This window comes from Cryphonectria parasitica (assembly GCF_011745365.1).
Source record: "Cryphonectria parasitica EP155 unplaced genomic scaffold M406scaffold_4, whole genome shotgun sequence".
Taxonomy (NCBI): domain Eukaryota; kingdom Fungi; phylum Ascomycota; class Sordariomycetes; order Diaporthales; family Cryphonectriaceae; genus Cryphonectria; species Cryphonectria parasitica.
The window spans coordinates 5,050,605-5,063,574 of NW_024468912.1; the positions used below are offsets into that span (position 1 = coordinate 5,050,605).

At 50.6% G+C, this 12,970-nt stretch overlaps 6 protein-coding genes across 6 annotated transcripts; 5 read left to right on the forward strand and 1 right to left on the reverse strand.

Annotated features, from left to right (window-relative positions):
* Positions 1–512: 512 nt before the first annotated feature.
* M406DRAFT_339771 (putative salicylate hydroxylase) lies at positions 513–1,912 on the forward strand (the record flags this gene model as incomplete). Its single annotated transcript, XM_040921484.1, has 2 exons — positions 513–1,029; positions 1,140–1,912. The coding sequence occupies 2 exons, from the start codon at positions 513–515 to the stop codon at positions 1,910–1,912; spliced, it is 1,290 nt and encodes a 429-aa protein (XP_040777573.1).
* Positions 1,913–2,459: 547 nt separating this feature from the next.
* On the forward strand, positions 2,460–4,304 carry M406DRAFT_60905 (uncharacterized protein; the record flags this gene model as incomplete). The annotated part of the gene is made up of 5 exons (XM_040924706.1): positions 2,460–2,496; positions 2,539–2,654; positions 2,729–3,629; positions 3,694–3,854; positions 3,921–4,304. 5 exons carry the CDS (start codon positions 2,460–2,462, stop codon positions 4,302–4,304), a joined length of 1,599 nt encoding a protein of 532 aa, XP_040777574.1.
* A 727-nt stretch (positions 4,305–5,031) lies between these two features.
* Positions 5,032–6,178, forward strand: M406DRAFT_38016 (uncharacterized protein; the record flags this gene model as incomplete). The annotated part of the gene is made up of 3 exons (XM_040924044.1): positions 5,032–5,383; positions 5,493–5,824; positions 5,882–6,178. 3 exons carry the CDS (start codon positions 5,032–5,034, stop codon positions 6,176–6,178), a joined length of 981 nt encoding a protein of 326 aa, XP_040777575.1.
* A 1,091-nt stretch (positions 6,179–7,269) lies between these two features.
* Positions 7,270–9,296, forward strand: M406DRAFT_37614 (uncharacterized protein; the record flags this gene model as incomplete). Its single annotated transcript, XM_040924032.1, has 5 exons — positions 7,270–7,318; positions 7,392–7,659; positions 7,854–7,925; positions 7,982–8,492; positions 8,562–9,296. The coding sequence occupies 5 exons, from the start codon at positions 7,270–7,272 to the stop codon at positions 9,294–9,296; spliced, it is 1,635 nt and encodes a 544-aa protein (XP_040777576.1).
* Positions 9,297–9,924: 628 nt separating this feature from the next.
* On the forward strand, positions 9,925–11,145 carry M406DRAFT_68933 (uncharacterized protein; the record flags this gene model as incomplete). Its single annotated transcript, XM_040925214.1, has 4 exons — positions 9,925–10,212; positions 10,265–10,608; positions 10,671–10,735; positions 10,823–11,145. The coding sequence occupies 4 exons, from the start codon at positions 9,925–9,927 to the stop codon at positions 11,143–11,145; spliced, it is 1,020 nt and encodes a 339-aa protein (XP_040777577.1).
* A 1,021-nt stretch (positions 11,146–12,166) lies between these two features.
* On the reverse strand, positions 12,167–12,758 carry M406DRAFT_339775 (uncharacterized protein; the record flags this gene model as incomplete). Its single annotated transcript, XM_040921485.1, has 3 exons — positions 12,167–12,270; positions 12,366–12,495; positions 12,549–12,758. 3 exons carry the CDS (start codon positions 12,756–12,758, stop codon positions 12,167–12,169), a joined length of 444 nt encoding a protein of 147 aa, XP_040777578.1.
* Between the last annotated feature and the right edge of the window lie 212 nt (positions 12,759–12,970).

Genomic DNA, 12,970 nt, shown 5'->3' on the forward strand with positions numbered 1-12,970 from the left:
GACGGCGTTTTGTATAAGGGAGTTTTTATTAAGATGGGCTTCATATAAGAAATGGTCGTCAACACCGATAAAACAGTGTTGCCTGGGGCATAATTTCGGTACAAGATTTTTAATCCATAGCAATATCTGCCAAGCAATCATACGTTTTTTTATGAAATAATTCCATGTCTTTTTCTGCGTAAGAAAAGCTGCGTGTGTATTTAGTTGAATGGGCAGCAGAATGCCAGTATTGGTAACATGAAAAGCATAGATCGTGTTAGAGTATTGTATTCATGTTCAGTAAGCGAGACGAAGCCCGAACCCGTCTCAGTACTCCGAACTCCGTAGACAGGCACCTTTCAGTAGCGCCGGAGTGTTTTGAGTACCGCCCCCAAAAGTTTCAATCGACAAGGCAAAAGATGCTGATACTCGCATTGACTTCAGATATCCGCCCTCAAGCAATAAGCTCTGCAACAACGTATGCCGCGTCTCAAGTGTAACTTTTCATTTGAGACCATACAATCCAAGGCACAATGACGAGCGATGCTACGTCGAGAAACAAAACACAGCTCACGGTAGCTATAGTCGGGGGTGGCATTACCGGCCTTAGCCTCGCTGTTGGCTTACTATACCGTAATGTCAACGTCACCATCTATGAACGAGCTTCTGGGATTAGAGAGATAGGCGCAGGCATCGGATTCACACCCAATGCTGAGCGTGCCATGAAGATACTTGAGCCGAGGGTACTCCAACACTTTCGGCAAATAGCAGTTCAGAATGGCGATGACTGGTTTCGTTATGTTAACGGGCTGTCATCAGGTAATGGAGAAGGAAGCAGACAGCATCAAGATGTCATGTTCAAAATACACCTCGGGGAGAGAGGGTTCGAGGGGTGTCGGAGATCTGACTTCGTCAAAGGCCTTGTCGACATGCTCCCGCCTGAAATGATCAAGTTCGGGAGAGATTTAGCGTCCCTGAAGGATGAACCTGTCGGTGCTGGCAAAGTCAGACTGTGTTTCCGGGACGGATCAGTTGCAGATGCAGACGTCGGTGAGTGCTGAAGCCTTTACCAAGCGCGCACCCACAGTCCTGTCACTAACGCGACAAAGTTGTTGGCTGTGACGGCATCAGGTCATGTGTACGAAAGTGCATGTTCGGAGGCCAATATGAGGCCTCATATACTCACAAGTTTGCCTTCCGTGGCCTAGTACCGATGGATATTGCACGAGCCACACTGGGAGAAGACAAGACGACAACACGCATCATGTATCTTGGGCCAGATGCGCATACACTCACGTTTCCGGTGGCCGATGGCAAAATCTTGAATGTGGTCAGCTTCGTCACAGATCCTGAGCCGTGGGATTCTGGAGCCGATGGAGAAAGATTCGTCAAGCCGGCGCACAGAGATGAGGCCATCCAAGCATTTTCCGGGTTTACTTCAGACGTAAGGAATCTTATGTCTCTGCTGCCCAAGGACTTGGAGAAGTGGGCCATATTTGATATGTACGAGAATCCTGTGCCGACGTACTCAACAGGTCATGTTTGCCTCGCCGGGGACGCGGCCCACGCCTCCTCACCTCACCATGGAGCAGGTGCTGGTTGCGGTATCGAGGATGCCCTTTTGCTAGCAGAGATCTTGGCAATGAGCGCCAGCCGATCCGTGGGGAGGGATTCCACATCTGGAGGCATCGTTGGGGCGCTTGCCGTGTACAATGATGCACGATACCAGCGTTCCCAGTGGATAGTACAGACTAGCCGCCAGGTCGGCGAGATGTATGAGTGGCAACACCCAGAAATCGGGAGAGACAAGGAAAAGTTTGGCAAGGATTTCGAGTGGCGCTGTCGTACAATCTGGAACTTCGACATCGATAGAATGGTAGCCAGCGCGCTGGAGATGCTTGACAACAAGCTTGAGAGACTCTCCATCTCATGAACATATACATCTGTAAAGCACACTCGCTTCGACTCCTTGTGGTTGTGACCGAGCCCGATATGACTACTTTGCTCTTGAATATGCACACGAGTCTCATGTTAGGTATTTTTGGTTGTCTACAAGTATACAGGAGCATCAATGATGGACAATGTGAGCCCTGAAGGCAGTTCCAACACAGCAAGAGAAATGTTGTTTCAAAAAACGTGGACAATAACTGATACCGGGTGTCTGGGTCAGGCAGGAGGGAAGTCAATGGAAAAAGAATACATGTCATTTAGTGCTGATTATTACATACTAGCGAGGTAACTCTTAGTTTTCTGCCACACCAAGCGGAATGCAATAATCGAATATTTCACTTCTGCATATAATGGTGTATTGAGTTTTCAGCTTCAATGCTCGCATCCGCTCACCTACTTATTTGGCCCCTACCCGGCTCCTTGATATTTAATTCCTAAACTTTTAAGAAAAGATTCAGTCTCCAACTCCGCACCTGAGTCTTCTTCCTTCCTTGAGAGTATTCACCAAGAACGGCCCGCGTTATATTAAAATGGACGCAGAAAATACAATTCTTGAAAAAGATGACAGTACACAAGAGACCGTGGAGAAGACCGAAACTCTTCAAGCAGATGGTCCAGAGCCCGACGAACAAGAATATATCAATGGCCTCAACCTGGTGTTGATCCTCGGCGCCTTGACACTGGTTTTTTTCCTTGTTATGCTTGATAATACGATCTTAGCAACTGTTCGTACCCTCAAGGCTCCCCGAAACGCAAATCACATTTTGAAACGAGCTGACAGGCCTCTGCTTAACGTCAGGCTATTCCATATATCACGGACGAGTTTAACTCCCTGCTAGATATAGGCTGGTATGGCAGCGCCTATCAACTCGCCTGCGCAGCTCTGTTACCGACCACAGGAAAGGTCTATGCTCGCCTGAACTCAAAATGGTTCTTCCTTGGGTGTCTGGTCTTGTTTGAAGTCGGTTCAGCCATATGCGGTGCAGCGCAATCGTCGAAAATGTTCATTGTGGGGCGTGCAGTCGCCGGTATGGGAGGATCGGGGCTTCTCAACGGGGCATTGATCATAGCCAACTCGTGCGTTCCTCCTCACAAACAGCCTGTCCTGCTTGGCATCCTCATGAGCCTCGGGCAGTTGGGCATTGCGGCTGGTCCACTTCTTGGCGGTGCATTCACGCAATACGTGACCTGGCGCTGGTGCTTCTATATGAATCTGCCTCTCGGAGCTGTTGTCCTCGGACTGGCCTTCATACGTGTCCCGGACCATCTATCGAAACCAAGCTTCCGAGACGCGTTCCAGAACGCGGTCGAGGAATTCGACCTCCTTGGTGTCGCTCTCTTTGCCCCAGCCGCGATCATGTTCTTCCTTGCACTCGAGTACAGTGGCAGCCAGTACTCGTGGGGAAGCCCTCATATGGTCGGACTCTTTGTCGGGGCGGGAGTGACCTTCCTCCTGTGGCTCGGTTGGAACTGGCGTGCTGGCGACAAAGGGATGGCGCCTTTCTCGATACTAACACAACGTATTGTCTGGACCTCCACAATCTGCGCCACGTTCCTGTCCGGCACCATTTTTGTGACGGGATACTACCTGCCGATATACTTCCAAGCAATCCTCGCGCGGACTCCCTTTACCAGCGGCGTTGACGTTCTGGCCAACATCCTTGCACAAATGGCGCTTGGGGTGATTGGTGGCGCCGGAAGTAAGTCCTAGATGAAGCAAAAAGGGTTTAGGATGCCTACTGACTCTGTGTCCGCCGACATCAGTCCAAGTTCTGGGCTATTATACCCCATTTATGGTATCTGGCGCCATGCTCAACAGTCTCGGGTGCGGGCTGCTTGGACTGCTTGCCGTGCACACCCCAACCGCCAGATGGGTCGGGTATCAAATCATCTTCGGGGCCGGCCGTGGCCTTGCCAGTGCAGTGGTGAGTTGCTAGTGAAATGAATCTCTATATGTGATACGGTCAAGACGCTGACCATCTGACGACTAGCCAATCATCGCAATCCAGAGCAGCCTGCCAAAAGATCAAATCCCAGAAGCAATGTCCATCTTGACGTTTTTGCAAAACCTGAGTGCCGCAATCATGATTACGGTGTCACAAACCATCTTCACAAATGGCCTTGTGCGGCTGATCCCTCGGTATACTCCCGCTGTCAGCGCCTCAACGGTGATAGACATCGGATCGACGAGATTCAGGTCCGTGGTACCTGCAGAATCACTCGGCGGTGTTCTTCAGGCTTATGCGGAGAGCCTGCAACGGGTCTGGTACTTCTCTGGGGCCATCGCCGTTCCATCCTTTGTGTTTGCATTGTTCATGGGCTGGCAGGACATCAGGAAAAAGCCAAAGGAAATCTCTCAAAGGGCCAGCTCATGACGGACCGTACTATTACTGGGTACGCTCCTTGCACTTTTCATCAATATGCGAGCACTATAAATGTAGCCATTCCCAATTCAGACTCGAATCATTCTCATCATCTATGCCTCAAGTCGCTGGGTGTCTCCCACCCTTTGCTCTTTCGTGTCTCTTCGTCCATTGATATTCTCCTATTTAATTACATGAGTAGCCACGAGCGTCACATACAAACGGATCAAAGGCAAGCTGCCTGCCTAGTGAAAGCTGTAGCTGAACAGGCTGTGGCAGGACAGGTGGCCAGTGGCTTGCGAGACGACAGTCAACGCAGCAGTTCCATTAATCATGAATTACTCGAAACTTGCTGTAGCCTGCCGCTCTTCCTTGTTTGGAGCGCCTATCCTGACAATATCACGAGCAAGAAACAGACCTCGCTTCCAGCTGCAGTTTCGGACTAGCCTGGGAATGTGCATGACATTACTTTGCGCCCCCTCTGCCTCACATGGCGGCCGGACTTCATCTACCGCAACTCCTATTGGACGCCGGAGTGTGTACGGAGTTTTGGTCTCAGCCCCCAAAAAGCCTACCTCTCCGGTGCTTACGTCACAGACGGCCCAACATTCTCATCCGCTCTGGAGATAACACCACTCCTGCATCTCGCATCTTCCTTCATCTCATCTACCCTCTGCGCATGCTATCTCATCCCGACCCTTTGCCACGGTCGCCCAAACTTTTGTTCATAAGCGCTATCATGGTGGGCCTGGAGCAGATCAAAGCCTCCAACGCCGGCATCTCGACGACATATCCCGAGGGTCTCGTGGCTGTGTTTGCTGGTGCGACCTCGGGAATCGGGGAAACGTCGCTTCGCGAGTTCACTCGCCACACCGTCAAGCCTCGCATATATGTCATTGGGCGATCCAAGGAGGCGTGTGACCGACTTGATGCTGAACTGAAGGAGCTTAATCCAAGTGGGACGTACAGCTTCCTCCGGACCGATACAAGTCTGCTACGCAATGTCGATGATGTCTGCGCCCAGATAAAAGAGAGAGAGACGGCTGTCAACGTCTTGTTCATGAGCCAGGGCACGGCCAACTGGTACAAGGGTAACCAAAGCCTCGTTCCTTGTCTCCCTTTCCCCGCCCTCGCCCCCACCCCTCTGCAAGACCGAGGCGACCAAGCCTGGCAAGCTGCTAATCATTTACCATCATCCAGTCACCGATGAGGGTTTGAACTACCTTGCCGGTGTGTGCTACTTTGGCCGCATCCGCATGATCGCCAACCTGCTTCCATTGATGCAGCAGGCAGCAGGCTTGCGCCGCGTCGTGTCCTCCTGGACGGCTGGTAATGAAGGGCCTGTATACGACGACAATTGGGTAGTAGGCAATACGAAAATCAAGGTCCCCTTGACGGCTGCTCGCGGCCACGGAACGTCAATGATGACCATGGCCCTCCAGCATCTCGCCAAGACAGCACCTACAGTCTCGTTTATACACAACTTTCCAGGTGCAGTGAGGACCAACCTAATCCGATCCGATGACGGTCTCGTGCTGCAATTTTCCAAGTATTTCTTCAGGGTGATCAATTATTTCAGATTTCTCAAGGAAACCCCCGTCCTAGAGTGCGGCGAGAGACATGCCTTCTATTGCACTAGTGCCAAATATCCCCCTGGCCGAGGGGAAGGCGCCTTAGGGGTCGCGCTGCCGGAAGGCGTAGGCGTTGCGAGGGGTATTGATGGCCAGGACGGCACCGGCGTTTACTCGCTTACAGAAGAAGGAGAGAGTGCCGACCTCAAAGTGGACGAGCTGCTGGCCAAGTATGCACGGGATGGTACGGCAGAGAAGCTTTGGACCTACACGCAAGGCGAGTTCACGAGGGTCAGGGGTAATTCATCCATCTGAGCTGCTGGAAGTCATGCGTTCATGACGGCCGAGAGTCCGCAGTGTCAGCTACACCACGTTGTATAAACCACCCTAGGGGTCCCTATAGTGTACCTTTGTACTGATTAGGGCCGTATCAATTATGATTAATCTCCAGCTTCAGTCTATCAGACATGTCCATTTGTAAAATGCATGCATGCGAGGAGCCTAGGACTAACGTCCAGATCTCTCTTACGAAGGCTGTGCACAATCATCCGCGATGTTTTCCTCCGCAGCTGCCAGTGGAGCAACCACTGGCGCCTTAGATGTCGCTGATGACAAGGTGGCGTGATGAGTTGATAGACTGCTGCTGCTGGCTACTACCTGCCTCAACGGGTGCTATTTATTTTCACATTGCTGACGCACAATCCTCATTCATGGCCGGGTCGAGGACGCCACAGTGTGCCGGATTTCCGGGAGAAAGAGCGTCAAGCGAGCTTCGCCATCGCCATCGCCCCCAGACCTAACAGGGCTGCATGTGAGGGTCCGGTCCAGGCAACCGGACTGCGTTACCCAAGCAGAACTTGAGTTGCCTTCAGCCAATGAGAAATTCATCACGCCTCCACACCTGGTGCTAGAAAATCGTTGGTTCAGGCAGATGAGCCGGGGCGATCCCTAATCCAGCTCCATGCCCGAGACCGCAGGCCAACAAAAAGCATTTATCAACCATCATTTGCTCGATTCATTGTTGTCCGAAATTCCTATACATCACAGCGCAGTGCGCGTATGAGAAGGTGGTATGTAAGAACCGAGGCACTGAAATTTGCCTGCATGGCCCCCAACAATAACTAAATCCTTCTCTGCCACCAAGTCCTGGAAATCGGCGCTGACTGCGTTCGAGCACAAGGGACGGCATGCAGCACCCTGAGATGGAGGCATATTGTCTGTCTGGTGTGCATGAGGAAACAGCCCGGCCCCCACTTCCAGATAGGCAGTCATGCTGTTAATCAAGACAGAGAGCTCTCGATGTTAGCGTAGATTGGGTCGATAAGGAGAATTTGAGCGTCTCGTCTGTACTGAAAGACAACAGCGCCCATGATCTGGTGAGAGCCCCGTTCCGTGCCAGCGACATCATGTCTGCCCGTACTGAGTCCCGCCAACAACCCGGTTTTGCTTGCGAAGGTGACGTGAACCCCTCTTCGTATCCCCTTCACGTCTTGGGCACTGTGAGTCCTGATATGAGATCTACTATCAGAATGCCGCAAGAAAAAGCTGCGATGTGACAGGCAGAGGCCACAGTGCGGGGCATGCACCAACGCCGGTGTCATTTGCCAGGTGAACGATCGCCGTCTGCCTCGGCCTCGAAAGACAGGGACAGTCGAAGCCCTCAGAGGGCGTATTAAGGAGCTCGAGTCTCATCTTGCGACTCTACAATCTTCTCCCAGCACCGCTGTTGCAGGCCATGATCCATTGCTTGACCTTGAGGATCTTGAATGTATAGCCCCGATAATCATTTCGAACTCGTGATGGCCTCGCGCAATCTGGGAGCAATCAGATACTGATTTGGTATAGTTCTGGACTGGGATCCTCCGGATCAAGTTCTCTCTGGTACTGCGTACAGCTCAGGCACAGGCGGAAGTACAACAAGAGAGACAGAGAGCTGCGTTGGATCTCCAAAATCCACAGACTATACCACAGGAATGAGTTCCGTGCTAAGCCAAAAGTCGCCAGCAGACAATTATGCAGGGACCGCTGATGTGGAGATCACTGACCTTATGAAGGCTGACTTGTAAGGGAATCAAAATTAAGATTAAGACGAACTTGTCATGCTAATAGAAGATACAGGACACAAATATATTTCGAGCGAGCGCACCCGGTAGCACCTATGCTCAACCAGAGCCGTTTTATGAAGCTGGCCCAGAAACCTCAGAGCCATGAGCGTCAATGTCTCCAATACGCCATGTGGACGCTATCAATCACGTTTTCCAGTCAATTCGGAAACATCAGGGACAGTATGTACTCTAAAACACGTGCAATGCTCGAGGATCTCAACTGCAATGGCTCGAATATGACAACCTGTCACGTCGAGGAAATCCAAGCGCGCATTCTCCTGACGCTTTACGAGCTGTCCAAATGCACCTATCGACAGGCATGGTTGAGCAGTGGACATGTCTTTCGCCTAGTCCAGCTAGCACGGTTTTACGAATTAGACAAGGAGCAATCAAAAAAGGGAAAGAGAAGCTCTGCTGAAGCTATGCAACACGAAGAGAAGCGGCGCACATTTTGGGTTGCCTTTTGTCTGGACCGCTTCCTCAGTATTGGCAATAACACGCCCGTGACGTTTACCGAACAAAGGGTAAGCATCCTCATGAGGGTCAGTCGGTGGTACCTGTGCGGGACCTGTTCTGATCAGGAGATACTTTAGATCCTTACCCGCCTCCCCTGCTCCGATTACGAGTTCAGTAATGGGTCTTTGACCGAGTGGCCTTTCCTCTTCGAGGTGATGGCCACTGGAAACGCGCGGGGGTTTGCTCCGCTGGCCGATTGCAGCATCCTAATGACTATTTGTGAGCGGGCCCTTGACTGCAAAAACGATGCATCCAGTGAAGCCTCTTATGACGACTTGCCTATGGAGTTGAAGTTTCAAAACGACTGGCTCAACTCGTTGCTCACCACACGTCTCAATAGCATTGAGCTTCACTACCGCGCAGCACCCCGAGCAGGCGATCCCATGACCATATTCATACACTTGATGGCGCGCACAGCAAATATGCATGTATCTCAAGCCATGGGTGATTCACTATCTCTTGAGACTACGGACTCTTCTATGTCTTCTTTTCCATCCTGGAACATGCAGGACAGAAGCGTGTGGGCTGCACAGGAGATCCCCCGCCTCGCACAGGAGCTTGAGCATCTTGGACACTTTCGGGCTCATACTTTCACAGCTCTCCCAATCTATCTGAGCGCAATCAGGCTTGGCCGCTATGTAGGACGACAGAAGGTTTTGGAGCTTTCTCCATTGCAGACAGCGACTTTACACGAGGTAGAGTCCTCTTTGCGAGCCTGCTTAGAAGCGTTGAGAAAGCTGCAGGCAATGAATATGTTGGCAGCCTACTACCTGCAGCTCTTTCAAATGGAGAACTCGGGACTTTGTGATTAATGAAATTCTCAGAACATGGAATCCAAGAGTGTTCACAAGCGTTCCCAGTTCATTTTTCTTTGAAAATATATCTGCTTGGCCTGACCCAGCGTGTTCCATACCTCTTGGGAAACTTTCGGAACGACTGGCTACGGTTTTCGCGCACGCAATATCAGATAATACTGACAGACATGAATACAGCTTGACTCTCTAACGAAACGACTGCTGTCAGAAGAAAGCTATGCCTGACTAACATTCAAACCGCTACTGAGCGCACAGGGGTGGGGAGCCAGGCAATATTTACAGAACGGGAGTAAATAGTCTAGGCTGTGCATCATCCAACACACCATCTTACATTAGTCGAGAATCAAGTTGCATTGTGGTAAGGCGTGTACACGTGCTGGGCTGACGTTTCAGCCGAGATTCTTTCTGTTTCTGACCCCCTTTAGCCCCTTGAGGTGTCACGTACAATACCCCAGCCAAGGCGATTTTCTGCCCCCATTTTCGCAGGAGATCCTTTTCCCACAGTGTTACTTGATGGTTCCTAGCTTATATATGCTTTAAGCTACCCACTCGAAACTATTACTTCTCCAGCTGCTCGCTGATACCCGTTCAGGCTCATATCATCTCATCTACACGCACCACGAGTATGGCTCAGGCACGGCATCCAGACCGAATCAATTCTATTTATGTCATCACCGATGTCGTCTCATCGGTATTTACGTTTCTCGCAACCATCTGCGTCTTGCTCCGCTTCATTCAACGCCGTTTGCAGCGGGATATAACATTGGGTTGGGATGATTGGACTATCCTAGCTGCTTTCTTTTTTGCATTCTGTGTTTTCATATGTGACATTCTACTCGCCTTGCCCAATGTGGGTGCTGGGGGCTACAACACAGCAGAGTTCACGCCATCACAACTTCGTACTTACCGAATAGTAAGTAGAGATTGACTTTCTTAACACACAAGGACTTGAACTGACTGGACAGCTTTCGGACCTTGGCGATAGCTTCTATACTACCAGCGTTGCGCTTTCCAAAACATCAGTCTTGCTATTTTACCGCAGAATATTTTCTGTTGACAAAGTATTCCTGATTCTGATGCGGGTCATACTATTCATTATCTTTGTTGCCTGGTTTGTCGTCGTCTTTTTCATCGCCTACTACCCTTCTGCGGGTGTCCGCGGGCTTTCTGGGGGCATATTAGCTGCTATTATTGGCTCCATCTTGGTGGATTTGGCCATTTTTACGATGCTACAATTCAAGGTCTGGCTGCTACAGCTCAGCATGCGACGCAAGGTCCTGTTATCTCTACTTATTGTATTGGGTCTTTTGTATGTATTGTTCGTCCCTATCTTCGTCTTGCTTCTATTAACTCAACTTGCTATGCACAAAGTTCCATCGTCGCCAGTCTTCTTCGGCTCCTTACTCTGGCACGTCTTAAGGCGGATAACTACGACTGTAAGTCCCTATCGTGGCTCTCAAGTACCGCCTGAACTTACTCGAAACAAGATACTCGTGGAGAGTTCACTAATCTTTTGTGTCTAGATGGCCTTGGGGAGGTTTACCTGTGGGCCAACGTGGAAATGTTTCTATACATTATATGCGCCTGCCTGCCCGTTCTCTACAACCTCGTACGAGTACAAGTCAAAAAGCGAACGCGAAGATTTTCAAAGCCAAGGTTAACAGAAGAGGAGGGCCTTGTAACAATCGGTCGCATATCTACAAAGGCTGGCTGGACCAAATACAGCGACCAAAGTTCACGGCAGGTTTTGAACAGCAGTTTTCCGGGGACAAAATACAAGCTGCCAAATGACAGCGAAACCTTGGAGTTGAACGCCTTGGAGCTGGCGCATCTTCGCGGCGAGTAGGACAGACCGGACTTCCTAAATAGGGCAGGAGAATTCTCATCTGAGTAGTGGGAACGGAGTAGACAAAGATTATACTATACTGTCATAGTAGTAGATCGTATAAAGACTCTATTGCTGAAGACTTGGCGGCCAACTGATGGAATTTGCTTCCTTAGTGGACGGTTGACTGGGACAACACGGCTAGCGATAATATGAACGACCGTCTGAGCATCGGTACGGCCAACGGGGTGACCAAAGCAGTTGCTATGCTGCAGTAGGGCATCGCGTCGAGCTGCTACTGTTCATTGTGCGGCGGATCCATAAGACTGGATACTTCGACACTACTGAGGCCCATCGCCAGGCGCAGGCATCTAGCAGAGTTCAATCTGTCAAATCGATCTCAAACTATAGAACAACAACTCTCCGCATACCGATGCTCACCTCAACTATAACAGGCTCCTTTTTGTCGACGTGGACGGCAACCTCGTTGGCAGACGAACATGCAGTGTCATATAAAAGGTAGAAAACCTTGAGTCCCAGGTGCGCATTGTGATTGATGAGGACGGCAACGTGGTAGATATGTACATGGACAGTGGTGACGCCGGCTTGTAGTCCGCCGAGAAAGGCGCTTGAGAGCCCAGTGACGTCCATCTCTGAGCTCAGCACCACTACAGCCAAAGTCAAGGATCAAGAAATCACTTCCAAAGATTGGTGAAAATTGAAAAGTTCTTCATCACAGGCATGAATCCCAGCTATTCTAAACTTATATCCTTCTCCTTATTTTGGGCGGACGGAAAGCCAAACGAATTAACAAACCGGCAAGGTAATATATTGTTTCCCGTCCGACTTCTTTCCAACCGTCCAGCGACTACCGCAGAAATATCCTCAAAGTGTCTGGATCGAGGCTGGATCAAGCTCCAGTATCAACAAGCATACTCTATCCGACCCCAAGAACCACATATCGCTGCCGGTCGACATCACCTGTAGGCCTTAAGAAGTACCCTGGCTGTCCTGGCCGTCTTTTATCTTCATACCCTTCCGCTTATGCTCTTCCCCAGATCATGCCTAGGCGCTGAAGGAACGAGAACAGGGAACCCGCCGGGATATAGCCAGCGTACGTGCTCTCCCACCATGCGGCAAACGATCCTATCAAGTTAGCAGGTTTATATCACTGACTGAGACTGGCTAATGCTCAAGACAGCTAGGTAGCATATTTCCAACAGGAGCAAGCTCTGCAAAACCCAAGGCTACGACAATCGTCGGAGCAAGCAGGACTAGAACGCCAACCGCTATGATAGTCAGGAGTCCTGCGGTTGCTAACGGATGGTCCTTGGCGAACTGGAACAGCTCATTCGCGTCGTGGGAAGCCTCCTCATAAGCCATAGCCATCGCGGCCCCATCTTCTCCCGACCTTCCTTCAAGACTGTCTCGATGCCAGCAAGCACCTTCTCTGCTACCCATTCTGTCCAACCCTCCGTATCCAGAGTTTCATCGAGCTGTTGGATCAATACGACGCCGCGCTCTTCCACAGAGCGCAAGATGAAGACGACTTTGGCCGCAATGGCGTCTGGCGAGCGTTTGGACGTGGCAGCGAATGGACGAGGGATCGGCCTTGATCTCTCTTCATTGATCATTGACTTCTGAAGGAGGGGCTCGCCGAGGGTATTGTCGTCCTCGGTGCTGCTAAGGCAGGACATAATCCACGTTGGCGCAGCGATTTCGGTAGTATGTAAAGTACGGCGATAAGAAGAACATTCTTGTTAATAGAGAAATGGGCGTCGTAAAAACGGGTTCAGAGCTATCTTACTTGCTATAAAGTTGATGACAGCTCGAGGATGTGGTAGTG